The sequence below is a fragment of the Callionymus lyra genome, chromosome 1 (genome assembly GCF_982586985.1).
Source record: "Callionymus lyra chromosome 1, fCalLyr1.hap1.1, whole genome shotgun sequence".
NCBI lineage: Eukaryota > Metazoa > Chordata > Actinopteri > Syngnathiformes > Callionymidae > Callionymus > Callionymus lyra.
In genome coordinates, this window is record NC_141818.1 from 38420312 (window position 1) to 38432246 (window position 11935).

At 34.7% G+C, this 11935-nt stretch overlaps 1 protein-coding gene across 1 annotated transcript; it reads right to left on the minus strand.

Moving 5' to 3' along the window:
- Positions 1 to 384: 384 nt before the first annotated feature.
- On the minus strand, positions 385 to 6865 carry bdh2 (3-hydroxybutyrate dehydrogenase 2). The gene is made up of 10 exons (XM_087783720.1): positions 6815 to 6865; positions 5247 to 5331; positions 4815 to 4893; positions 3883 to 3979; positions 3013 to 3121; positions 2621 to 2681; positions 2372 to 2485; positions 2089 to 2147; positions 1925 to 2017; positions 385 to 1798 (listed from the first exon to the last, which is right to left on the minus strand). The coding sequence occupies exons 2-10, from the start codon at positions 5316 to 5318 to the stop codon at positions 1745 to 1747; spliced, it is 738 nt and encodes a 245-aa protein (XP_087639846.1). The 5' UTR covers positions 5319 to 5331; positions 6815 to 6865; the 3' UTR covers positions 385 to 1744.
- Positions 6866 to 11935: the final 5070 nt, after the last annotated feature.

The following is an 11935-nucleotide window of genomic DNA, read 5'->3' on the forward strand; positions in this document are numbered from 1 at the left end:
ACATGTATATTTAATATACCGCTCCCACCAAATACTACGGAAGCCCAGAGCGAATTGTCTTATTACACTTTAATATAAAGTTAGATTGGCTTAATTCGAAAATAAAAAGAGAACAATATACAATTACATGAGGAGATACGCGTAATTCAAAATGTGAAATATGTTGTAATCGAAACAGAAGATTTGCGTTATTATTTCTATTGATTTATACACCCCTGAAATATGCCTCTCCTGTCTTCAACAATTATTACCATTCAACTTAGTTGTGTGTAAAAATATACTCTTAAAATGTATCATATACTAACAATGAATGGGTTTGGGTTTTTTTATACAGGAAATTAAGAATAGTAAGTAAGTAAGTCATTTTTATTTGTATAGCGCTTTTCCAGACCAGGGTCACAAAGCGCTTAAACAGTCAAAACAATATTCAATAAAGTATATACTTTAAAGATCAAGATAAAACTGATAACACAACAGGAGTTCCAGAAAATCAAGGAAAAGCCTGAACAAATAAAAACGTCTTATAACCATTCATATTGCTGTGTCCTATGCAGAACTTTTCTTGTGTAAACAAAAGAGATGTATATGTCACACTAGAGACTGGAATAAAGTAGAGTCCGGATCTCTACTAGTAGAGATTGGAATTCTTCTAGTCAATCGGGATCTGAATATTGGGATTCCAATCTCTACTAGGAGAATTCCAGATTCTACTAGTACATAAAACATTTGCGTATGGCCAATATGAGTTAATGACTCAATATGCGAAACTGGTTTTTCCCGTTCCTTAGTGACTCGGTATATAAAAGTCAGTTCCAAAGTTGATGTCAAAAAAAGTGTTAGAAAAATGATGTTTGTATTGTTTGAGATTTTGAATCTTACCTATAGAAGTTCAGATTCCAAGTCTGTATGTGTGGATTCTGATTAAAATCATGGTTCGTTTAACACCATATCATGAAAATAAATTGGAGTCACGGGACAATCCGCAATGGTCCAAATGAATAAGGTCTATGACCTGGACCAGACGGCTGTCCCCATGGTTACAGTGTGTATTAACAGAGGCGTTTTCAGATATCTAAAACATGAAGTAATTCACCTAAAACAGTAATGGTGAATGTAGGTATGAAATGATTCAGTCCATTTTCCAAAACATTTTGATTCAATCCGAATTTCTCCTATTAGAATCGGAGATTGTCCTGGTAGAATTCCAATCTCTACTAGTAGAGTTCCGGACTCTACTGGATTCCAGTCTCTACTGTAACATATATACATTATTTCATTTATGGTTTATTTTCTTCAGAAATGCAGATCTATGACCTTTGCCCCCAAGATACTGTAGCTATGCCTTGTTATTATAGCATTGAACAGAAATGTGATATTTATGGAACCAACAGTGTTTTTTCTTCAACCCAAAGCATTTTAATCTTTCTATAATTGACGATGATAGTTTGATGAACTCAGAGTCAGCCATTTTAATTTGATCGGTTGGAAGCCAGTTTATGAAGATGTTTATCAAGTTAATAAAAAAGAAGACAATTTTTGCTTCATTATTTATCTTGGTAAAATTCAACGTGACATTTCTACATATGTGGTTAATTTCCTAAACTGTCAAAATATTAGTTTCCGATTCAGGAATATTTGGTAGTGCTTGATCAATATTCACAATTTCTGGAGTCCACTTTCATCAAAGTGTATTCGTATTTCATTTTAAAACGGCCTCATTTTTAAGGTTCCATTTTCTCATTATTCAGAGACGCCATCCTCCGTCGATGATCTGCTCGGTCCCGGTCACGTAGGCCGACTGCGAGGAGTAAAAGCACGGTTAATGGAAAATGAAATTAAAAAAAATCGCTTGTAGGTTTGGTTAGCTTTTCTTCAAACAGTCACGAGCAGTTAGTTTAAGCAAACAAAGTTCAACAACGCTGACCTCGTCTGAGGCCAGGTACACACAGAGGTGCGCCACTTCTTCCGCTGTGCACATCCTGCCATATTTCTGTCGAGCCATAAAATCCTTGTACGCCTGCGAGGGAAACAATAATGAATTCACGTGGTTATCTTAAAGAGTTAACCCGGAGTCGAAGGAGGCAGGACCTGGTCCGGATCCGGTTGAGCCTGGATCCGATCTCTAAGCGATGGAGTGTCAACGGTACCTAAAAGGGAATATAAAAATTCTACGATGAGACGAGGCAGTTCTTAATGGTCGAATGACATCGTGAGCCAAGATGAGTAACGAGACCATTAGCCCCCGTTATTATTATCATTTAATTTACTGCCACGTTTTAAAAAACATGGTTACGAGATGATTTCTTACGCTCTCAACCGGACATTTTTAAACTGCTTTTATTCACGGGGAAGGTGGAGATGGTCTCCTCACCGGGGCAGACACAGTTGCACCGGATCCCCTGCTCGATGAAGTCGGCGGCGATGGATTTGGAGAGTCCGATCACGGCGGCCTTGGTGGTGCCGTAGACGCAGCGATTGACGACACCTGTGACGAGGGAAACCCATATGTCACTCACACGTTCGACTGCTAGATTCACGTAAGAGGATTACACCTCAAGACATTACTTAACGCCTCTTCTGGCCGATAACGTTATGTCTTCACCGTTGGATGATTATTAACCTTTAATGCTTGAAACTACAGACGCCATGTTGATGATGTTCCCCGATTTTCTCTCCAACATCTACAATGGGGGGGGAAAAAACAAACAGATTAGCAAGATTAATTATTAAAAGAAAAGCTACAAAGTTTGAGGCGGGGTTAAGATTTGATTTTGTGAAGGACAAATGAAAGAATGGCAAGAATCTAAAAGTCCACGTCCAGAACGGTTCGACATTAAAGCTGGATTAGCTTTTGGGCAGTTGCCAGCCTTTGAGACGCAGGCTCAGGTTAATACAGCTAATCCCGAAAGACAAAAGGATGAGAGCAAAGAAAAGCATATGCCACTCAAACCCAACGACAGCAAATATGTTCTTGGTTCAACTGAAGGATTCAAATAAAAGGTCAAAGGTCACCTTCGGGAGGAAGGCCTTGCACATGAGGTACATGCTCCGGATGTTCACGTTCATGGTGAAGTCCCAGTCGGCTTCTTCGCACTCCAGTATGGATCCGTGATGCACGAATCTGAGCGGAACACAAGTCATGACTAGGACCACGACATTTTAGTGCGTTACGTGCAGCGGCTGTTGTGTAAACAATTTTTTCTTTGTCCTTCAGGGCCACCATAGTCTGTGTCGTAACTAGCGATGGTCTGATGAAGCTTCATGAAGCAGTGTCATTATTTTCAGAGTCCACTAGATGGCGGTCGCTGCACTATTTTCCTTTGTTTTGAACATCATTTTGAAACTGATGGGGCCACCTACTGACCTCTAAACAGCATCACACTGTTTCATGAAGCTTCATCAGCCCATCACTCTCTGTAACAGCACTCGGTACATACGGCTGGCAAAAGCTTCCAAACGTTAATACAAATTAGAGTTTTTATCATTAAATATTTTCAATAAAAGTCCTTAAAATTCATATTTGTTATAGATGTATTTAAGTTATGCCCTAATAAGTGACTATTTACACAAGTCGTCAAAAAATATGTGAAATTGCATCATGAAGTTGTGCTATGTTGAGTGTCTAAGGTTGTCATTATGAAAATAAATAACTGTAGTTTTTTTGTTGTTTTTTTTTAATGGTAAATGGAAGGAAAATATGAACTATCTTTTACGAATGAAACATCATCACTGGCCCACAAACTGTTTATCTTCAGATAAAAAAGAAGAAAAAAAAGAAGTAAGTAAGTAAGTAAGTAATATTTATTTATATAGCGCTTTTCGAGACCAGGGTCACAAAGCGCTTAAACAATCAAAACAATACTCCAAAAAGTACATACTTACCCAGCTACGTTGAACAGCACGTCCACATGCGCGTGTTCCTTGGCCAGAGCCTCCACCTGGTCCTTCTTTGTCACATCCACCACCTTGATCTTGATGCCTGTCGAAAACCATTAAATAAAAGGATGATTTTTTAATTTATTTGTCAGTCCCGTCGCTGCCGACAGGAGATGCATCTCATCACTCAGAGGGCGTGTTGATGCTCCACAAGTCACTGTAATTACCTTTTAGATAAACGTCAACTCAAAGACACAGGTGTCTTAAGCAAGTGGCAATAAAAATTCAATATGGATTCTGACGATCAATCTACTCCGTTATCTACTAATCGGGTTGCAATTAAACCACAGTATAATTACTTAACTCTTAGGGGGGGGATTTAATGTCCTTAATGGCGACAAATATGACATTTCTAAGTGGCTTTCGATAAAAAAAAGAAGAAAATTAATAATGATAATGATAATTACATTTTTTATATACATACCAGTTTTGCAACACAGATGTCAGGAATAAATACAGGCAAAGGGACAAAACTGATCTTTTGCTTCAAATTCTTTGGCCTAGATTATTAAAAAATAACCAGTAAAGTGCGACCATCAATCCTGGCATCATCAGAGAATAAAAACACATAACGAAACGATTTAAGGTAAGATAAGGTAAGGTAGAACTTCATTGATTGAAATTGTTTTTATCCAATAGCCACAGCAAATACAGCAATTTTTCATAAAAAATAAATCAAAATAAATTAAGAACAAGAAAAAAGAGAAATAAAGAGAAAGAACAAGATGATACAATCTAAGTCTAAAAATGTACATACATTTACATTTTTACTAGCACTTAACTAACCCAAAAAAACAAACATTCCTATACAGTTGATGACCTCCTCTTTATTCAAAAGGCTTGTTATAACCAGCAGAGGGAAGTATTGTACCACCTACCTGGTACTCCATCCAACTCCTTCAGCTTCTCACCATTGATATCTGTGGCAGTGACTTGAGCTCCCTCCTTTGCAAAAGCCTAAAGAGTGTTAATTACAATATTTAATTAAAAATTAAGACTTATTTTTTATTTAAACCTGGGATGCATGAGAGGCTTCTGGAAAAAAAAAAGATTTGACAAGAGTATGGATGATGTCATAGTTTTCCAGGGTCCACATAATGTAAGGTAGGCCATGTTATCTTAGTTTTACTGAACTAATGTGTACAACTGAGAAAATATTTAGCTTTATTTTGGAGGTGTGAATATAAGCAGAAGATTCTGAGCTAATGAAACTATTTGTATCATGTCTCGGTAACTATTGTTTCGGTAAACAACAAACTATTATCTTTATAGATGGCATTTCTAAAAGAAAAATTATAAAAGCTCATTACAATGGCGGCGGCGCGTCCGATCCCTTGCGCCGCGGCTGATAACACAATCACTTTACCATCCAGACGACCCATGGTGCTGCGTTCACTGGTGCAAGAATAAATACAGAGAAGAGGGAGAGAGGGGGGGGAAAAAAAGACATTTGTTTTTATGATGATGCCATTATGAAAGTCCTGTGATGTTGTCATTAGTTATTCAACAGTGGGAAGATTGCGTGTTTTTCACATTTGTTGCTTTTGACACTAGATTAAATACTGGACAGTTATTCCAAGAATACAAATGGGTTTCATGAGTTTTCAAACTTCAAAAAATGCCTCAAAACTTAAAATGCATGTTACACCTGTTAATATTGGTTTACATTATTAATATTATGTATTGTAAAAAAAATATTAAGTTCCATATATAAGTAAGTAAGTAAGTAAGTAAGTGTTATTGGTATAGCGCTTTTCCAGACCAGGGTCACAAAGCGCTTAAACAATCAAAACAATATTCAATAAAGTATATACTTTAAAGGTAAAGATAAAACTGATAACACAACAGGAGTTCCAGAATGTTCCATATATAATAAGCACTTTACATATTTTAAAATGAAAACTATTATCACTTAAATGTTGCTTGTTTAATTTTTTTATATATATAGTACAGTAATATATATAAATACCAATTCAAAACATAATGTCTGTCTTTGACAAAAGCTCCCTGTTCTTTTAAGAAAGGATTAAAATAACCTTTCGAGTAATAATCCATAATACATACCAGATTAAAATATGTATCAAGTCAAGTTCAAGTTCTTTTATTGTCAAATATGCATGTATTAAGACATACAGCATAAATTAAATTGTGGCCCTCTCTGACCCACGATGCAAAACATGAATACAATTGAAAGGACTTAACAACAGACACTAAACACTTAAAACAATTAAAGACTTAACAATTAAAGAATTAAACAGACATTAATTAAGAAATTCAAGAAAATAAATAACCAACAATATGAAATAAATAATCAAACTTAAATAATCAACTTATAAACAGAATATAAACAAAAAACAATGTACATGTATGCATGTGCATGTGTACGTATTAATTTAAAACAGGGTTATTCGACCTTAAATATAAATGGTAACTTGATATACTTGTTCAATGTTTTGCACTTTTTATTTAACATTAGGATGTTATTACTTACAGTTAAATACAAGAAAATAACAATAGTTTGAACTGAATAAGTGCATGTTTGTCTGAAAAAGAGTCACACCTGGAATACAATTGGATCCTTATTTAATCGATGATTTGTGTCAAGAGGTACATATTGTCTTTAAAAATAGATGTTGCACGATGATTTAAAATAGTATTTTAACCGCTTTATGAGTAAAAAAAAAAGCGAGTGTTACACATTTACTGAGTTGAGGACAAAGTGCATTTGTTTAGCTCTCGTTACATAAGGTCAACTGGAATTTAGTGACATGGAAATACTTCAGTTTTGCACCTCGAAGTAGAAAAAACAAAAGGTTTCTTGATACAACGGTGACATGTAACTTTGCAGACTGGATGAAGATATAAAACACAAACTTACCTCGTGCTGCTGACCCTAAGAGACGCTGTCAATGGATGTTTGCACGTGACACCTTTTTAGTCGAATATCATTGGCTGCTGAGAGGTCACCCGGAAGCGAGTTGTAAACAAAGAGAAAGTGAATAATGAGATGCTTCACTTCTCATGGTTGTCAGTAACGCTCTCACTTTGAGTTTCTTCAGTCCGTACTGACGACTCCCATAAGTTTCTTTATGATGTCATTCTTGAACCTAAAAAAATAATTTTCATATTTACTTTATTTATTTGAGTGTTTTGACTATGCTTAAGAGATCTTGAATAGCTATTCCAAAGTCAGTGTAAAATGAACGAGTTCAGTTCATAGTTCATATTTCAGAAGTTTATAGTTACTTTTTCTAAACTTGCTACACTATTTTTAAATATTATCGCCACAGTCCATATATTAAAACGGATGGCAATTATTATACCTGTTTTAACATTAAACATTCAATTTTCATATCATAGTATTTTTAGAATTTATTTTCAAAACAACACATGAATTGTATGGTGTTGTGGAATACAGGAAAGGAGCAAACTCAAAATAATAAATCTAAATAAAATGAGATGAATAAATATAAAAGTGTAAAACCTTCAATTGTTCAGGATCCAGAACATCTCATTTTAAACCCTAAAGAACCAGGGTTTACATCTTTCTGTCAATTGTCGCTGGTGTTGCTCGATTGTGTGTTTTCCCTCTTTAAATAAACACCTGTTTACAGTGTGTGTTGCAGTTTCTGCCTGAAAGGCTTTGTAAAAAAAAATATGGCGTCCTATTGATCGATGAATTAGTTCATGAACTATTGTTGATTGAACTAGTTCAGGCACATGACTGTCCTTAAAATGTAAATGTATATATTGTATTCAAATACTAAAGTACACTCGTAATAAACTGGTGACTAAGGGTTCGGATTCATTTCAGAGTAACCTGTTACTTTTTGGGGTTATAGGCAAAAATGTACGTTCATTTTAATCAAGTGACTAGTCCTTAGTGATCTTGTCTAATAAGACACACTTAAAAACCAAATATCAATACATTATAAAATCCAAATACTTGTATTTCACTTGTAAAAAATTGCACTGTAATTGCCTGTACATGTATCGGGACATAGGTTCCAGATTTAAGTTGTGCCTGGAGTTTTGGGGACCAAGCTCGCCAGAATACTATTATTAAGAATAACAAATCTATACAACACATGTGTGACTATTCGTTTTAATGTGCTGGTCTAAAGGGAGAAAAATATCTCTACTGTAGGAAAAAAAATTAAAAATGTATAGGATTGGAATTCAATTTGCTCGCTTGTCCTTTGATTAGAGTCAAAGCAATCTCTAGATCCTGTATTCAGTGGATTCAGCTCAAAATAGGTTTCCTTTATCTGCATTTCTTTGCTGTATATCAATCAGAACTGAGTGGAATGTGACGCTGGAGGAGGAAGACTCAATTTCACAAATATGTACGGCTTAGTTTTCAATCACGAACAAATGAGGTTGAACTATTTTCTTCATTTCTTGACCTTTTCTTTTTAATCTATTAATCCTATATCTAAATATAAATCTGAATCTATTTCTATATTTATATCTTTATCAATCTATTTCTATATTTATTTTTAAATCTATATCTACATCTACATCTATATCTATATCTATATCTATATCTATATCTTTATCATTTCTATTTCTATTTCTATTTCTATTTCTGATTCTATATCTAAATCTATATCTATATCTATATCTATATCTACATCTATATATATATCTACATCTATATCTATATATATATCTACATCTAAATATATATCTATATCTTTATCTATATCTGTATCTATATCTAAATCTTTATCATTTCTATTTCTATTTATGATACTATATCTATATCTATATCTAAATCTTTATCATTTCTTTATTTCTGATTCTATATTTAAATCTGAATCTAGATAGACAGACAGACAGACAGACAGACAGACAGACAGACAGGCAGGCAGGCAGGCAGGCAGGCAGGCAGGCAGGCAGACAGGCAGGCAGACAGACAGACAGACAGACAGACAGACAGACAGACAGACAGACAGACAGACAGACAGATAGATAGATAGATAGATAGATAGATAGATAGATAGATAGATAGATAGATAGATAGATAGATAGATAGATAGATAGATAGATAGATAGATAGATAGATAGATAGATAGATAGATAGATAGATAGATAGATAGATAGATAGATAGATAGATAGATAGATAGATAGATAGATAGATAGATAGATAGATAGATAGATAGATAGATAGATAGATAGATTCATAAGCCACACTTTAAAGGCAAATTCATGCAATAATGAATTGCTCTGTCACTTTTTCACAGATTCTGTACTTTATGTGAGACGGTTTTACAAACCTTTTAAGATTTATTATAAATTGAAGCAGGTTAAGTGTTTTTTTATTGATCCTGAAAAAGGTTCAAGGCTAACATCAGCACTCATCATGATCCTGTTTGATTGAAGATAAAAAAAATGAAACCACTTTTTACTTGATGTATTGAAATACGAGGACACAAAGATGGGATTGAAAAAAAAGTGAAAAAACTCACTGAGGTATTGTTAAAAGGTAAAAGGGTCCAGTGTGTATCGACATATTTTCTAAGATTACAATGTTTCACAGTCTATTCCATCAGGCAACAAATATAAATGTTAACAACGATTCAAGAAACTGCTGTTATATTGATTCAAACAAAAGGAATGTTTCAAAAGATATAATTTATGTCAACGCTAACCACCAGGTAAGAAAAGTTCATGGAAACTTTGTTCCACCCTAGACTTGAAAAATCTGCATGATTGAGTTTCACCCCATAATTTTTGAGAAGACAGGAAGTGACATTGAAACTGTAGTTGATGGTGATTCGTGTGTTTTATGAGGTGTTAGTTTGGATTTGAGTGCTGCAGTGATTTTTCTCAGACGCCAAATGAACCATCAACTCTCACTTACGCAGATCTAGCCTTGTTGTTTCAGGGCCCTCAAGTCAGAACGGACTATTATCGCAAAGTCTGAAGGTCACTGTGGAGGTACTTACGGTGATGGAGATCCACACTGAGGTACTAGAGCTAAATGAAGCTTTGAACAGGTAGGAATTCATTTACTTAAAAAAAAAAGAGAAAGAAAGCCATTTGATACTATATGTTGCTTTGCATTTCACTTGACACTATCATAGTTTTGTTCCTTTAATGGCATACATGTCAAACTTGTAGTTCTTTTGTCTGGTTTCATTTGGTTTTGTGAGGGGGGGGGGGCGAGGGTTCTGACAATGTTATGGCCTAGTTCTGATAAAACGCTGGATATTCCATAGACCAGCATTAGCTCGTTTTACAGTTCTGTCTGATATGGTGTTGATACTCCCTCGCTCCCTCATTCATTTTTTGACCTTTTGAATTTTGATTCTTTTTATGGACTCTTTGTATTTTGATGGAACTTTTTCAGTGTTTTTTCAAAATTCAGTTAATTTTATTATTAGATTTTTTCCCTTTTAGTTGTTGGGCGACTGGCTGCCATCTTTGTCTGTGTTTGTTCAGACTATTTGAGATTTGGACTGAAAGAAAGGACTTGTTGTTGTTTCCTGCCATCTTTTTTAGTAGTATGTTTTCCACGTTTGTGTGTGTAAATTAATTAAGTTGTATTTGATCAATTTACTATTGTTTATGCAATGTACTTCCTCTGTCCTCTTCGTTTAACTTTGAATTACAAAATTCAAGGACGGACTAAAAGTCATTTGTGAATTTGCATAATAATGGCTCAGGTTTCGTTGACTGACAAGGGAGCGAAAATAAGCCGCTGTTGCCTTAAGCTAAATGTTGGCAGCATCATCATACAATAATAACTCAATCGGGCCGACCTCCGTCTTTTGACCGGAGCTTTGTCAAAAGCAGACTAGATTTCCGGATTGGCTTCAAACCAGTCGTCCAGTAACAGATCGATGATGTCACAGATTCTACGCCATTACCCAGTCGTTGCTAGTGTTTGGGATGAGCTAAGGAATGTCAACTTTACTTCCAAAGAGAGAATTCAATGGAGAATACGTGGATGTTTGTGCTTTAAATACAGTGTATTTCAGTATTTTTCTGTCGTTTTTGGTTCAGATAATCATGCTATTCTTAGCTATCGTGAATTTAAACAGTCTGAAATCACAGTCACATAAACAAAAACTTTTTAAAGTATAAATCTACATAAAAAAGGCCACCATAGTTTGTATCAGTAACTAGTGATTTTCTGATGAAGCTTCATGAAGCAGTGTCATTATGTTCAGAGTCCACTAGATGGTGGTCTCTGCACTATTTTCCTGTTCTAATGAACCATCAAATCATCGTTAAACTGATGGTGCCACCTACTGACCTCTAAACAACATGACACTGCTTCATGAAGCTTCATCACACGATCACTAGTTTATAGCCTTTTGACAAGTTTTTATTTTTGATTAGACAAATGTAAATCATTGAAGGGATAATATTTGTTTCGTATACATAATATAAATAGTATCATTTTCTACTATAATACTCAATGTCATCAAGAAAAGAACAAAGTTTAATTAATCAACTACCATCTATAATAAACTATTTCAACTGTGATCAAACCATATTTTAAATGACATCGAACTTTGTCTTTAATTATTATTAATAACATTATTATTGTTATTATTATTACTATTTTTGAGACTTTTCTCCTTCTCTGAACAAAAAGTGACTTTTATTATCAGCCGCAGAAAAACAAAAAGAAAAAAGAGATCAACTCTATAATCAAATATCTTTTTAACACGATTAATATTAAACTGTCCAAACATCTGCTTTGAATAAACATTGAATTATTTTGATGTGAATTGATTTACGGAGCAGAGATATGGTGGCTCGTGCGGGACCGATCATTTGTTTAGCTGACGGGGCAAATTAATGCCATAATCAATCGTCAGATCCGATTGTGTCGGACATCTTTGTTTCTGCCGTGGTACCATGAGTTGTGTTTATACGGGAAAGTTCTCGACTTTTTGTGGACATAGACGTTTTTTTTAAATAAACTTCTGTTAGGTATGATGATTGACACTATTCACAGGTCCCTGTGGTTTCCACATTGAA

Excerpts from the sequence above, each read along its gene's own strand:
- bdh2 (XM_087783720.1), bottom strand. The coding sequence starts at position 5,318 with ATGGGTCGTCTGGATGGTAAAGTGATTGTGTTATCAGCCGCGGCGCAA. Across the intron at positions 4,894-5,246 it reads TCGGACGCGCCGCCGCCATT|GCTTTTGCAAAGGAGGGAGC; the intron begins GTAATGAGCTTT and ends AACACTCTTTAG. Across the intron at positions 2,682-3,012 it reads GCAAGGCCTTCCTCCCGAAG|ATGTTGGAGAGAAAATCGGG; the intron begins GTGACCTTTGAC and ends CCCCCATTGTAG.